At 46.4% G+C, this 15986-nt stretch overlaps 1 protein-coding gene across 1 annotated transcript in view; it reads right to left on the bottom strand.

Moving 5' to 3' along the window:
* LOC135907680 (venom metalloproteinase antarease-like TtrivMP_A) overlaps nucleotides 1–10977 on the bottom strand; it is a 38611-nt gene extending 27634 nt beyond the window's left edge. Inside the window, exons 1-4 of the mRNA XM_065439379.2 lie at nucleotides 10845–10977; nucleotides 8897–9069; nucleotides 5462–5554; nucleotides 413–551 (exon numbers count right to left, since the gene is read on the bottom strand). Of these exons, the coding sequence (XP_065295451.1) occupies nucleotides 413–551; nucleotides 5462–5554; nucleotides 8897–9069; nucleotides 10845–10890 (451 nt within the window). The 5' untranslated portion in view covers nucleotides 10891–10977. The remainder of the gene's footprint in view (nucleotides 1–412; nucleotides 552–5461; nucleotides 5555–8896; nucleotides 9070–10844) is intronic.
* Nucleotides 10978–15986: the final 5009 nt, after the last annotated feature.

Here is a 15986-nt window from a genome sequence, read left to right as displayed (position 1 = left end):
CTTTAGCACGCACCGACGCGGCGCCACCTGCGCAATCTTTGAGGCCACGCAAAGGTAGACAGACTTCGTGGGTACACCGTGAGATGGCGCAGCGTGTCCAGAGCGAAGCGCGAGAGAGGAGACTGGCTGCAGTAAACGGCTCGCATACGACATGCTTCAGCGTTAGCAATGCGGTGTGTCCCTACATTGCTTGAATACTAGTCGCACTAGGATCGACGGTCATCGCGAGATACGTTGTGCCAGAATATTTTACTGTATAGTTTATTTGTGTTTTTGTCAGTTCAAGAATATTTACATAGTCGTTGACGCGAAAGTTGCACAAATGCTGTTTGAGTGTGGAGAGCATAACCCCGTAAATGTCAACTAAATAAGTTAACATTCCATACCGATGCCTGCACAATTTGCCACGTACCGTTTTCAACGAAGGAGAGCGCTTTGTCGTGCACTTCATCGCGCTTGATTTCGTAGACCATGTGCGCAATGAGTCCGCCCTCCGAGCGTTCCATTGTTGGCACCGGCTCGATCCTGTGATTTGGTCCCACTATACCTGCCTGAAATGAACAACGCGAGTTGATCAACAAGGTAGCCTCACATGGGCGCTACGAAATTAGGAGCATTGATCTCTCGGGCACAAATACGGATTTTTAGTCAGCTTCGATCTTTGCCTCTTCCTTCACTTGTCTAAAAAAATATTTTTCAAGTCACTGTAAGTGGTGATACTTTGGTCGTTTAATATTTTATTGCAATTATTTCAAGGCCAGGTCTCGCGCCCTTTCTTAGACTGTTGAAAGTGCTGATATGCATCTGATTAGGAATCATGGATAGAACACAGTAAACTTCCAAAAATGTTTAGAAGTTGCCTGTGGCAGATAGCATAATCTTAGTTCGTGAGCTGATCTACTCGAAAATGCGGAAATTGCTTGGAGAAGAAATTGAAACGGGTAATCAATTATTTACATAAATGCACTAATTAAGCTTTGAACTAATGACTTTATGGCCCATACTGTAGTTTATAAGTTGTAGCTGTGGAGTTCGCAAGGTCGATCTTAGAACGAATGTTCAGGATGACACGAGTTTCTAGATATTAGAGATTTTCAGAATAGGGGCCCCAAACGTTTTGGGGCCCCAAAGAATTAGCGTCGAAGTCACTGCGCATGCGCAAGACGCACACTGCGTTTGGGTTTTGCGTTGGGAACGCTATTTCACCGATTTAGCGGGAGCCCAAATAGCGGCCCCAAAAGCATTGCCTCGGCAAACATGGCGGCACCCATCGAAGCGACGGCTCTAACCTAGCACAAAACTGTGTTCGATTCGGGGTAACGCGTGAAGTTCGCAAGCTAGGAGAAGTGACTGCGGTTATCGCTTTCTCTCAGCTAGCATGTGTTATGAAGATTGACTCATTAGACGCCGCTGATTTTGAATTCGATTGTTGATTTTATGGCTCGTAGGCCTAACACGGCTAAGCTTGGCTGGTGAAGGCTAGTAAAGTTGGTTTGCTCAAAACTAAGCCCAACTAAATGTTTGCTGCTTCCAGAATAACCTCTAAATTGTAATTAAACGCGAATACACGCAAGTCAAAATTATTATTCCTATCATAAAATGGTATATTTTATTTAATTATTTCTAATAGCTTTTCTTTGACGCCGTAGTGGCGCTATCAGCGCAAGACGCTTTCCGCAAACGTAAAACACTATTTTAAAGCTCTTCACTCCTACGTGCCCCAACGCTAACACCCGCAAACTCTTTGGGGCCCCAAACTATTGGGGCCCCTATTCTAAAACTCTCTATTAATTCCTAAAGTTTGCGCAGAAATGCATTCACGTTCCAGTTACTTTCTCAACAAAACGTCGTTTTACGCATTGGAGCACAAAAGCAGCAGGCACGGCAATGCATTTCTTCGCAAAGTTCGGAACATACATCTCGACACTGGTGTCATCCTGAGAATTCTTTCCAAGTGGATCCGCCTTGTGAACTCCATGGCTAGAATGTGTAAATTGCTATATCGACCATAATGTAATTAGTTAAAACGTAATGAGTTAATTTTTGTTAATTAGTCCATTTGGACTTCGATTTCTTGCGCAAGTAACGTCCGCCTCTTCGAGTGCACCAAGCTCGTGGACTAGAAGTGTGCCATCTGCCACGGGCAACCTTCAAATATTTTTCAACATGTTCGCTGAAACGCTCGGTATATGATGAGCACAAACTTTTTCTAAGAAATCAGAATAGAGAATAATTTCATTTTGTTTACGCCCCTAATGAAAAGCCGAAGGATACGGCTATCTAATTTAAAGAAAGCAAGTTCTGAGGTCTTACGTGGTAAAAGCATCATATGATTATGATACACTCGGTTTAATTTTCAACGCCGGGGGTCTTTAACGTGAATCTGAATATAAGTACACGAATGTTTTTTTTTTTCCATTTCGACCCCATCGAATTCCGCGATCTGGATTAGACCAACGAGCTCGACTTTAGCAGCTCCATGCCATAGCCGCTAATTAAGCATCGACTGGGAAAAAAATTTAAGACGTCTGACAGGCCAAAGATTATTATGTAAATAGTTAAATAAAACTGTTCTTGGCGCCCCAGGTACGACCGCAGTAAAATACCCCATGCCAGTTACTCCGCATTCTTTTACGTGAAGAAGATGCACACATGAACGGAATATACCACTTCATTTCCTTTTTTTCTGAAAGTACTACACTTCACGTAAATCTGAGAACATGGCGCCGGATGCGGCACATATGTGTTATTTGTTTAAAGCGGCAAGCAGCAATCTTAGTTTGGTTGTTTTGTTTTGTTTTTCATCTGCGTTTCGGCAAGACCTACTGTTACGCAACAACACATGTGAGAGAGACATATACTGCTTGAAGAGCAAGCAAAATATTTCTTCTCCAAGGGAACAACAATAACATACCAAAATGAAAGCCGACACTGCGGCCGCGTTGCACAAGCAATCACCGCGTGGCATAAATGAAACGAAAATAAGGCATTTATTCTTCAGACATAAATACACGTAATATGTAGTTAGGAACGCCATTTTTGCGGTTCGATTGTGAATACCAGCCCGCGAAGTAGTACGAACGACCCGGCCGAGCAGTATCACCAGCAGTTTTCAATGACGCGACATTGATGCGGCCCAGTCCACTTCCATCGCTGCACCACCAGAGTATTTTTGGTCGTCGGGCGCCTCCTTCTTGGGTGCCGGCCCGATTGCTCGTCCCACTCGAACTTTTGATGCGAAAGCGTCACATGGCCCATTGAGCGAAAAAGGCAGCGTCTGTCGTCTGTAGCAGCGAAACGGCCCCTAAAATCGTACTGCGATTGGCTGCAACGTCACGAGCGTGCCTCCACGGTGCAGAGCGGGTGAAAGGAAACACCTGCTGCACGATAGCGCGCCAGGTGTTGCGTGAGGGGAGAGGGCATCGCCGCGACGCCACGTCAACTTCGCAGTCGCTCTCGGAAGCCGGAGCGTGGTCCGCACCTCTCTATCTCCCTCGCCCCGCGACTGGGCTGCCCCACTGGGCTCAGGCAGCACGTACGGCTATGGTACATTAGTCGAAGAGCAAGACTCGAGGGACCGCTCAGCGGCGTTCGATTGGACCTTAATGCTTTCGCATCCACAACTCACAAGAAGTGCTTAGGTGTTCTCGTAATTTTTTCGAGCAGGCTCTAGTTCCACCTGCGGCGAGACCGAGGCGATTGAGCATCGACTTCGCTCGCCCTGCTTTCTCTAGGAGAGCGTTTTTGTCTACGAATCCTTCTGACAAGCAGGCCTTCCAGCGGCTTAGGCATCGCGGCTGCCGTTCCCCGGCCGGCACCCCAGCTCGGCCTTCGGACACCTCCTCACGTTCCTGGAGGACACGAGGCTGTTGTGCAACTGGTTTATGCGCCACCTGGCTAACGCTGACTGCCATGGGCTCTGCGACCACCTCGAGCTTCTCTCTCTCTGCCTTCCTCGTTTTTTCCCTCCACTTCCCAAGACGCTGAGCCGTGCCCCTTCAAGTTCTGCGTAAGATAGCGCCACGTTGCCAGTATAGTGCATTTGCGTAGTCCTTTGTGCGTGAGGCCTTGTCTCTGGCTGGGCGCTGAGCTTAAAGGGAGGGCCTGCGGCGTCAGGAAATTACAACTGTTCTCGCAAGGAGGGGGGGGGGGGGGGGCGCAGTGCTGCAATACTTTACAGACACGATCTCCAGCGCGTGATGTAAAGGCTGCGATTGTCTATTTGGAATGGGCAACCCTGGTGCGGGGGCCTTTAAGGGTACTTATTCAATGGTTCATGTGCGTCGGCGGCGCATGCCGGCGTACGGCGTAGTGTGTCAAACATCACCCCGCAATGCAGCCTGCGTCGGAGTCTGAGATACCCCTATTGAGAAATGTATCTTAACTTGAATCCCATGGTTGTCTCGATGTAAATGACGGACGGCTGGGGAGGAACGCGCCGAAGGAACTGCAATAAGAGTCCAGAGCACATTAACGCCTGGCGTCATTTAGATAAAGCCCATCCTTGGGCTTCAAGTTTAGGTACATTTCTGAATATGGGGATTAGAGCATCGGCAAAAAAAAAAACTCGCAGCCGGATGCTGGCGTCAGTGGTCACTGATTATTAATCTATCAATAAAATTAAAGCCAGTAACGGAGCCCCACCATGCAGGAAGTAAGAACGCGCAACCAGACACCGGCGTTAGGAGAGCCGGTACAGTGTACATAAACATGCGTACAGTATAGCGGAGAATGCTGAATTATACTGAGCTCGGATATAGTGAAGCATTTCAAAGAGCTCGGGTACAGCGAAATAATTGCACTAGTTATAATGAAGTATTTGCCATCTACCGAGCCAAGTTCCAGCCGTGGCAAAACAGACCTGTAAGACTTTTGGAGGGTGCAATATCAAACATACACATCTACAAACATCTGCGTAGTCTTTTTTTAAGGACTGCACCCAAACACACTGCGTCACTGATTTTTCCTTAGGTTTTCAGTAAGCACATCATAATTATAAGGGGATGGCAAATACAACAGGATAACGCTGCCAAGCAAGGTGTTTGCGCCAATCAAGACTGCGAAATGGCCTCTTGACATATACCTAATATATAAGTTTTCAGGGATGTTCCAACTGGTTCCCACCGCAAACCTTTGACCACTCAGATTCTCCCTCCAGCAATTTTACTGCAAATAAATCAGTTTTCACCACCACCAATTTGTTATCGCATGTCGAGCTAACGGCTTTGACGAAATACTAAATATTCAGGGGCCAGAAAATCCGAAATCACCTTTACAGCATCGTTTCCTTAAAATGTTGAGACAGCATAGCACTCAGGAAATGCTATTGTCGTTATCTATGACATCGCTAAATTAATCTTAGTGGGAGCGACGTCCTTAGGTGTGCAAAAAACACAGAGCGTGTAATCTTAATGACGTTTGTACCGGGACAGAGCAACAAAAGCTTTAAACAGGAACTCACAACTTCCGCGTTTTTTCCGTTCATGTTCACTGAAACTGTCGCCAAGTGATCTCGATCCTGGTAAAGGTCTCTGTTGATTTCGTGTCCGTCATACTGAAATAAGAAACATGAGAAACCACTTTTCCAACGCACTGATACTTCCCTCTAAAATGCCCGTTCTTCTGACAATTTAATAAAAGTCGGATTCGGAGAAGCGTCCAGCGTTCTGCCAAATGGATCCTCTGAATCACAGTGGCGGAGAGAGAGAAAATAAGAGGTGAAAAGCAGACAGCTTAACCAGAGTAACTGTCTGATTAAATACAAATGTACTGTAACAAACGTAATAAATTACAAATGTACCAACATATGAGTGCAATCTGTCCGAACAAGCAATTGGCGGGCAGCTGCCAAAGACTTGTCTTTCATACATCCCCAGTGCATTTAAATGTAGGAATACTCGGACTGACAATGGACTGACTGAAAAAAAATGTTTGTGCACTCTAGTTCGTCGAGCTTCTTTAAGCATGAAATGCTTTTAGCTCCCGCTGTCGGCGACTTTCAAGTGACCTTGAGCCAACAGCCAGAGCCGTTATCCAGGCACTCAGACGAGAACATCCGTGCATCGTTGCAAGAAAAAAAACGAGATCATCCGAACAACCAGTCGAAAGTTAAGAAAATGGGGTCTCTGGCCCGCAGCCCTTTGTACAGGACTACTTTACATGCGCTAATTACTGCCAAAACAAGTTACAAAAATATTGCTTTTGAGTTCCTCCTAATGTTTGTTCGCAATATCACTCAAGCTACAACTTCTTGTACGCTGAAGTTTTATTTGTAATTTCCAATAGCGACGTTCAACAGGCAGATGCAGTGCACCATACACTTGATTCTCGTCTTTTGGCTCTGAGACAGGGTTGTCTGTCCTCTTTTAATAATAATAATATTTGCGGTTTTACGTGCCAAAACCACTTTCTGATTATGAGGCACGCCGTAGTGGAGGGCTCCGGAAATTTTGACCACCTGGGGTTCTTTAACGTGCACCTAAATCTAAGCACACGGGTGTTTTCGAATTTCACCCCCATCGAAATGCGGCCGCCATGGCCGGGATTCGATCCCGCGACCTCGTGCTCAGCAGTGTCTGTCCTCTTTTTAACGCCAGCGGTCCGCGAGTTCCACGGCGCGGGTTTTGCGCCGCGCTGCATGACCAGGCCGGTAGCGTCCGGCGCGCTGCGGATGATTGTGAGATGATTGTGATTGGTTGTGAGTAATCGTCGTAATTACTCCAACCAATCTGCTTTGCCGGTAGCCATTTCATGCTTACATCTACTCTCGATTACGGGAGAGCAAGCATTTTGTTTTACAGTGAAACTGTATATGAATAGGATTCCGGTATTTGTTCATCTCCGTCGATAGACAATTCAACCAATCACAGCGGAAGGCTCGCGCCGCGTGCGCTGCTGGGTTCCTTGCCACGGCACCAGATGGCACTCGCCTCCGCGCATCCATAGCAGCGGTGCCACCGGCCGTGCGGAGGGGCAAAACAAAGAACCAGAAAGCTCGCGTTTGCACATAGCGCTCGGCCAAAGAGCTACCGTTGCATAGGCTGCAGTGGCATAGACCGCCGCCTCAAGCCATCTTTCTCAGCTCGCCCTCGCTTCGGAGGCAATATTTTTTTAAATTGGCTTCTTCTTTATTGCCTAATACCGCATGTTGTAGACTTCTAGGTATGTACATAAACAGGCTTTAGCACTCTGCGTCCCCGCGTGTCTAAGTAGGGTAAACTTATTTAGTTGAAAGTTATTACTTTAATAAAGGTTTTGTTCGCAGATGTTTGACCAAAGGCTCGTGCTAACTTTTGTTTTGTTGTTGTAGGTGGTGCGACTGTTACTACTTCAATATACTTGATTCAAACTATCTGACTGCACCATGCTTATCTTCATTTTAGTGATATTACGGTGAGATCGCGTTGTGCTCAGTGTAATAAGTTTGGAGAACTTGTGTAAAAGAGTTGTATTTTATGTTTCCATTAATCACTAAGGCAACATCCAAGGAACTACCGCACCAACGTTTTGGCCGTGCGGCATTTTAGAGTGCTTTAAATATCGAGTTTATTTACGCCATTTCTTACTGTGTTTGTGTATATCAGTGTTTAAGCTACCGGGGATCGAAAAGTTGCTGTGTTAAAGGCTTATTACTTGTTCAGGTTCCAAGACTCATTGTGAAGGCCCCACTAGGGATTTTTCAACTCTGAAGGCAAAATCTTTACCTGATGTCATGAGCGACATGGCTCACTGCCACCTACGAGATTTGAGCGATTGTTTCCTCCTCTATATTTACCGTGCTGGGCACTAGGCAGCTGAGAATCCTGTGAGCGGCCGTGGGAACTACGGGGCGTTATCGCAGCGACGTCGCTGTCGCCATTGATGCCGTCGAGGCGTAGGTTCTTCATTGTTATCCACCAACCGCCTCGAGTATTCTCGCATACTCTATTGTGGGTATGTCCCACGTCTGAAGCCGATCATCGTTGTAGCAGTGTGTGCCGCCTCTGTGCCGCCGACGCTGATTCCAGCAGAATGACACGGACGAATTTCACGTCAAAGTACGGCCATCTTGTGAAGAACAATTTCTATGCGATGCTCATGGTGTCAGCCTTGTTCAATACATTATTGCTTGTTCAATATATATATATATATATATATATATATATATATATATATATATATATATATATATATATATATATATATTTATACAGCGATGTTGCTCGATAGCGCGTTTCCCGGAAAATGTACGTCCTTGATCGCAGGGTTTCTGCAGGCCTATCACGAATCCTACTTTTGCAGAGACTTTAGGCTAATTAGTACGAACATGTAACATAGGATATCTTGGGGATGTTCTAAAGGCAAAAAAAGCGAATTAAGAATGCTGTTACACGAGCATCCTTCTTTAGGGCTCCTTGAAGGTCGTCTCGGGAAAAAATAGCATCCCTGCGGTCTGTGAAGTAGTGTTCCATAGTCTCTTCACGTAAGCAGCACTAGCGGCAGCATAAGGCTTGATCAAGGCTTCAGGTTTCAAGGACAGTGAGGAAAACAAAATACAAATGGCTTTGGAGAAACTAACATTGCTGGCGCTAAGGAAGGGACAACACGCAATAAAGTGAACTGCGTACAGTGGATAATGCAGCTTAGAGCACAAATGTATTTGAAGCTTTAAATGCACCAGAAAGCTTCAAAGAACGAGGCTGGCGTCATGTGCAACCACACCGTATCAAAGGGGACCCTGATATCATCGTTATCATTGGTTGCGCAATGTTTGAGCACCACCCACGCCTGATCACGTGTTCGCAGCCCAGGACGGGGCCACGGACTAACAGACACGCATGCATGCACGTCACTGTTACTGGGGCGCACGTGCTAAATGCAGAACGTGGTCAGTCGTTGAATGCTTCTGTGTACTCACCACCTCCGTTACTGAAGCACCGTTTTCTTCTCGAAGAACACGAAGTTGTGGTGCCGCTACTGACGCCCTTTCGAGGTTCAGCGTGAGGTCGTCGTGTACTTGCAAGACGAGCCTGCCATCTGAAGAGCGCCCTTCCAGAAGGCGTGGGTAGACCAGCAGCGGCTCCTTCAAACCTGCTAAGACACGTTACTTGATACCGACATCTCCCTCCTCGGCTAACTGTTAAACGGTAAGAAGAAACGAGCAAACGGGGTCAGCCGATATTCTAGTTCACACTAGGAGGATGCAATGGCGCTCTGCAGATGCCCAAATGCGTATGGCGGATGACCGGTGGTCACTTAGAGTTACAGAATGGGTGCCAAGAGACCGGAAGCGCAGTCGAGGATTGGAGAAAATTAAGTGGTAGGATTTAATTAGCGAACCTGCAGTGCTGCACGAAAAACGTGAAGTTATCTGGAGTAAAAGAGGAGTAATTGAACATGGCTGAGAGAGGTCTTCGTCCTACCGTGGACATAAAAAAGCTGGTGAAGATGACTTAGTAAAGAGCGTCTGACTTTTGGAGCATATTAGACTCCTGGTGTTTATCAGTAATGCAACGTCAAGCCCTCGATTTCCTCTTCGGGAACCTTGAATCAATGAGCTCCATTTCAAGAGTGTAGTTGTCCTTCGGGTATATCTATACACAGCAGTAAAAGCGAGCAATGAGACAAGATAAAAAGTTGGACTGGGATATCCACCACTGAAGATGCCAAGAGTAAGACCAAGATACTGGGATTTCTTGTTATTTTATTTTAACCTTTTCTTTTCATTTAATTTTTTCGCTATCCTTCCTCTGAGGCATTTCTCTTATTTTCCCCGTTCCTTGCAAAGTAGTGTGTAGGCGAATACTTCTACGCCGTCTTTTAAATAAAGAGCTATCTCTCGTTCAAATTTCTGACTATGCAATTTGCGTATGCTAAACCAACACATAACTCTCCACATGTGCACTTAAACATGGCCACTTCTATAAAGTTGAACATGTTCGGATTTTTACAGACAAGAGGCCGTCTTTATGTTAAGAGTGATAGTGCAGGCTCCGATGTCGTTTTTCTGCTTTTTTCCTCCTACGTGTGGATGTAGCATCGATTTTAGGGCACATCTGACTCAACGTAGCGAAACCAGGCTTCCAGCATACATGCATTTAAATCCGACTTTATAAAATTATACACCTAATTCGTTTGGCATCTTTGGCTTGATAAACTGAACGACTTCATAGAAGAAGTTGAATACACGGTGGCGATTGCCCATCCCATCATGCTATACGCTTGCATTGTCGCAGAGTGTATGTTCAGAATTACAGGCTTCAACTTCCGTCATACGAACTGCGCGGAAAACAAGTTCGCTTATCGTTTTTCCCCATCGCCTGCTGTTGTGGCTTGTCTGCACCGGACTCAAACTGACATTAATTGGCCACTCCACATTTGAGCACGCTGACCCCGTTCACAAGAGAATGTCTAGATAGCTTCCTCAAAACAATAAGCGTTCCAAAGTTTTCCTTTGTGCTTCTTGCAGAAATCAATAGCATCACTTAACACCAAGCTTTGTCACACTAATCCAATATTTTCTTTTGAATAGTACTGATAACCTGTTAAGAACCGGAACTAATACGTAAGGTTATAAATACGTTGGACCAATTCGGTTTTTTTTTCTGTTCGTTTGTATCACCCTCGTTTCTTCATATTCGTATTCCTATCTTTTCTGCTTTCTATCGTCATACATGTTTTTTTTTGTTATGTAATCATATTAACAGCTAACCTTCTAATTCAGCTATGTATGTAGTGTTTGCACTACCATTATGAGACTGTTCTATTTGCTCCTAACCTCCGGACCCAATCTAAATTGTTATTGTATTATCGAAATAAATAAATTTACGAAACATAGATACATCGACAAGGAATACGAAACATACCTTCAGCAGTTGCACATAGCAAAACAAGCGCCACTATGTGGTGCATACTGGCAAAAGGAAATCGACGTCTGTGCCCACCTTATTGTCGAATTGTTTGCAACGGTATCTCCAACAAAACGCTACCAATATCAACCTATATACACCAAAATGTCGAAGCCCCCCTCTCTCCCCCCTCTCTTAAGGAAGCGTTCTAAATGTCGTGATCTTTCATACGACGCATATTCCAGTTTTCAGTGGCCCAAAGCCAGTGGTTGTTTCCACGACCACTGATGGCATTTCTTTGACGCATTTTGCTTCCACTGTAATCAATCATGAACTAGGAAAGACCAGCGCCAACTAAGACAATCACGAGCGTTCAAACTACACAGTTGGCGCTGTTCATTTCTATTTCAAGTATGCACCGTACAGCCCAAATGAATGTTGTTCTGAATAATCAACCATGACGTTGCTTTGGTACTTGAATCAATAAGGCGCCATATTAGTGGCATTATCCGCAAAAAAAATCATCTGGTTTTGACAGCCTAAGGAGGGAATGACCTTACGCGATAACCTCTCGTCGCTGTGCGTATGGTCCGCTGAACTTCAAAAAGCATTTTCGTACGTCGATTATTTACATTCAAAATATCCCATCGGACGCGGCTGCATACAAAAGTGCATTCTGTTTGTTATTGCATAGTTGTTGACAATGTCTTTATTATGTTCTGCTCTTTTGAACACCTTAAGGTGTAAAGAGACATCCCTTAAAAGATGCACATGTATATTTCCTTATGCCAAGAAAAAAATGTTCCGGAAACTTAGTACAGCACTCCAGTGCGACATTCAAAGTGCAGCTAAAAGACATGTTTTTGCCGCAAGTTAAAACACACGCAAAAAAGGACGACACATAAAGATTACGATTCTTGGCAGAAGTAGAAATAAAGAAGCGCGTGAGCTAATGGAAGCTTACTATATAAAAAAGAGAGGTCCACATTGCCTTAGCGATACATCTATCGTGCTCTACAAATCGGAAACAAAATTGCTTAAGCCGCATTAGCCGCAAAAGCCGCATTACCCAACGCACGCGTAATGCGAAGACGTGGGTTCGTACACCACCTGCGGCCAGTAGTTTTCTCATCCACTTTCATTTCTATTCAATTAGCATTTCTTTAACTCACTTAGTAAATACGTGTAATTCCCCCTATGGTTTCAACGGTGTCTGTTTGTTGTCTTCTCATGAGACCATTAATGAAAATCGGGCCCTTCGGTTCCCTTTCTTCAACTTCTTTAAACAGGACACGCATAACGTTCCTTTAGGAGTGCGGGAAGCGCCTTGAAGGAAACTGCGAACACCTAAGAGCGTGACCTGGCTTCAGTGAAAGAATAGCGCGCGTCTTCTTGGTCTCTCTTCTCTTCTTTCTTTCACCTTTATGTCCCCTTCCCTTTCTCCGAGGTGCTGAGTCGGGCTCCGTAAAGCGCTGCAGAAAATAGCACCTCTTCTTCTTGACAATCTCTCTCTCTCTCTCTCTCTCTCTCTCTCTCTGCGGCTGCGTTTTCTGCGCGCGTTTACTCAGCGCGGCTGAAGACATCCGCAGCCCCCGCGCAGCCTACCTTGCGGAGGGAGAGAGCCGAGATGGCGGTTGGCAATGTAGTGCTGTGACAGCCTAGTGTGGCATCTCGCGCACCTAGTGTTGGAGGTCGTGTAATCTTCAAGTCAGTCTTCAAGTTTCGGAGACGCGGTGAAGCGAGCGGCAGCTTCCCGTTGCCGATATTTTTCATCATGCCAACCATATAGTGCGATCTGAACGTGTTTGCCTGTACGTTCGTGACACCGCGCTTTATAATGTAGTAGGCAAGCCGATGTCCAGTTCAATCTATATTGCCGATATATCTACGGACCACACTTTGTGCTCCTGTCTGATAATTTGCTATCTCTGTATCTCGGGTGTCTATCTATCTCTGCTATCTCGGGTGTCTATTTCGGGTGTCTATCTATTTCTGCTATCTCGGGTGTCGGCATGGCCTGGGGGCATGCAGACACCCGCCCGGGAAAATGAGAAAATTGGAGGAGGCTTAAGCTTCGCCTTCAAGAGTGGAATGCGATAGCCTTCGAAGACCCCCGACTGCTCCTCATGCTTCCGTGCAACTGCAGCTTATGTAACCGTAATGTTTTCCTAGAAACACTGGCGGTGAACGTATTTCAATGGGGAGAAATGCGAAAACACCCGTGTACTTAGAAATAGGTGCACGCTAAGGAACTCCAGGTGGTTCAAGTTTCCGGATTCTCCCACTACGGCGTGCCACATTATCAAATCGTGGTTTCGGCACTTAAAAACCCATAATTGTTTTTTGCACGAAGGCGAGTTTTCTGATTCTTTTTTTTTTCTTTCCTCTTCTCATGGCGGGCGCCGCCGCTGCCGCGGAGGCGAGCGCCATCTAGATGGTGTTACATGGAACCGAGCTGGGTGCGCCACTCTTACTTATATAGACCTCCGACGGCAGCTGGAAAAGGGGTTTGTGTTTGAGTTCCCGCGTAAAAGAATTTTGTTTTCAAGTAGATTGAAATTGCAGCCCGACGCTATCATGTCTGTAGGTTGAGTGTATGTCGTACTTTGAAGAATACGTACAGTGAACGCCACTGCGCGCGGTCGCCGCGATGGAGTCTCCCGAACCGGCTTCTTGCGTGAAAAGGTATAGGCAAACGCTGAGAGTAAACTATGTGAAATATGTTCTTATAGTGGGCTGCCTGTATAACAAAATGGGGCATAACATAACGAAGCCTCAATGCAGCGATCGCGCGGGTTCGCAGCGACCGACTGCGCGTCTGCATGCATGCCCGCGCAGAATGTTTTGCTTTCGCTGTGAGCGCGTTTTCGCACCGTGCCGTAAGCTTTAGGCCGCAGCATATGAGCATTTGACAGTACACTAGCAACCCTTGTTGCGTGGGCACTAACAGAACTGTTAAAAAATGTTTTCGTTATGCAGACTACGACACTTACGGCGACTGTGATGTGCCATCGCGATGATTCAATCTTTTTTTGTCTTCTGTCTTCTAAATTCATGGACATTTCAATATTATTTCTCAAGTTGCGTCGCACTGTATGTTTCTCGGTCTTCTCAGCGTGCGATTTCCCTCTGCTTCTTTCTCGTAATCCAGTGCATTAATTCATAATACAAACATGACCATATGCCCTGCCTTTTTTAATGTGCGTCTCACCGCTCACTCTCCGTTCAAGTGAACTTGCCAGTATCTAACATCAACAAATTCATAGACCAAATCGTCATGACATTAGCCGGGCAGCGGGGCGGGCGAGCGTCTCAGTGCGCCTTTTCTGGTACTCACCGAACATCGCCCAGTCCCGGAACCGTAGCAGAAATCTTCCACGCGTCGGTGCTTGTTGCGTACCTGAGTTGTAGCTGATGGCTGTTTACCGGTTCTAAGTTTCGCGAGCCAAGCTTCATGCACCTTCTTGTCCTGCGGCTACGTGTGAATAAGGCTGGCACCAGGCTCCGTTGACTACGTCCGGCACTGCGGCACCGAGCAGTGCCGGACGTAGAGCCTGCTATGCTGCATGCTGTTAGGAACGGCCTGCAAGGGTACCAACCTACAAAATTTTCCCAGCCAACTGCAGCTGCGGAGGTGGCGAGCATCCGAGAAGCGACCGTGGAACCCTTCCCCACCTGCTGCGGCGACTCGTATTGTAGGGGCGACGACGTGCCTCATCAACACCCCCTGGCGCCGCTACGACTAAACGCGGTCGGCGGACCAAGTATTGTTAGTGGATTTCTCCGTCGCCGTCATGGCTTGTTAGAAGCGGAGGAAATCCTAGGAGAAGATGTCTTGCAGCCGTCTCACGGGGCTTAGAACTCACGGACAGACACGGCGGCCATTGTCTGCAGGGTCAACACTGGGATGAAGCCTGCTCGGGGCAGGACCAACACGCAGGACCCGTGTCTGCGAGAACCCTCTCACATCGGTGTGGTCAGAGAAACATGTGCGGAAGTGAGTGCGTAAACCCTACCCCTCAAATGGATGATGATGACGATGACTTTGGACGCTCCGTTTGGTCGAACGGCCGTTTTCCCTCATCTAGAGATCTAGGGAGGATAGAGTGTATTTAATCAAAATGCAAACGACAGCAGGTTAAAGAAATTGAGCGCGTCTGCTACAAAATCAAAATTTGCAAGCTCTGCGAGAGAACACATATGCATGTCAAAAGGTCAAGGATCGCAGCCTTTTGATAATTTTGATTATGAAAGCTGGCCTGAAAAAACACGTCTCCATCCGCGAACTAACGCTACCCCCGCGCGCGCGCCCGCGAACATAGACTGTTGCTGTCTCCACATGTGAGCTTTCGGCGTTCTACGTTTTAAGCGCGAGATGCTTTTAGCTCCCGTTGACGGTGCGCCGCGGGTGACCTCGGCGCCAGAACGGAAGAACACCGGGCTGAACCTAATCGAAATTTGGCGAATTTTCTGCATGCCGCATGGCGCCTACGTGGCATTTCGCTCGGACCCTTCCTGCCCAAATTGCCCCTGCTCCAACGCCAACGTAGAACATATCCTTTACCGTTGCCCCACAGCCAACACAGCCATCCGTGCCCTATACAACTCCAAACCCTCTTCCTGTCTTTGCTATCCCTACCCGTACCAAATGCCCCCGTCGAACGAGTGTTAATTCAGCCAGGTCTCGCTCATTAAAACCGACCTTCGACATAGAATGTCGAACGAGACATTGGTAGCGCTCCTCCACGTGATGTTTGGCCTGGCCTGGAACGGAGGTTGCTGCAAGGATTTTAAATCGGGCCAAGAATTTTTGTCCCGTTTGAGCTCTGACATTTTGTACGGACCAAGCAGTTCCACTTCTCAATAAGCTCGTGATGCTTAATGATAGCATACATTTATGTCTATATATCGTACTAGATTTTGTACCAACCGCCATCCATTGTGTTAGATTTTCCTTGAAATTTTTTGTAGTTTTCCGCTTAGTGCATTGTGTGGTGTTAATCGAAATTATCATGAGCTGTAAGTAATAATACTGAACACCTGAATGCATGCCTGTGCTTATAGCGTGTTTACTGCGCAGTGCTATTATTGTGTTGTTCTTTTCGTGACTTCTTGCTGCTCTGGGAAAAATAAAACATTGCATTTGCAATGAAGACCGCA

The sequence above is a fragment of the Dermacentor albipictus genome, chromosome 10, assembly GCF_038994185.2.
Source record: "Dermacentor albipictus isolate Rhodes 1998 colony chromosome 10, USDA_Dalb.pri_finalv2, whole genome shotgun sequence".
Taxonomy (NCBI): domain Eukaryota; kingdom Metazoa; phylum Arthropoda; class Arachnida; order Ixodida; family Ixodidae; genus Dermacentor; species Dermacentor albipictus.
This window is presented reverse-complemented; position numbering and strand designations above follow the sequence as displayed.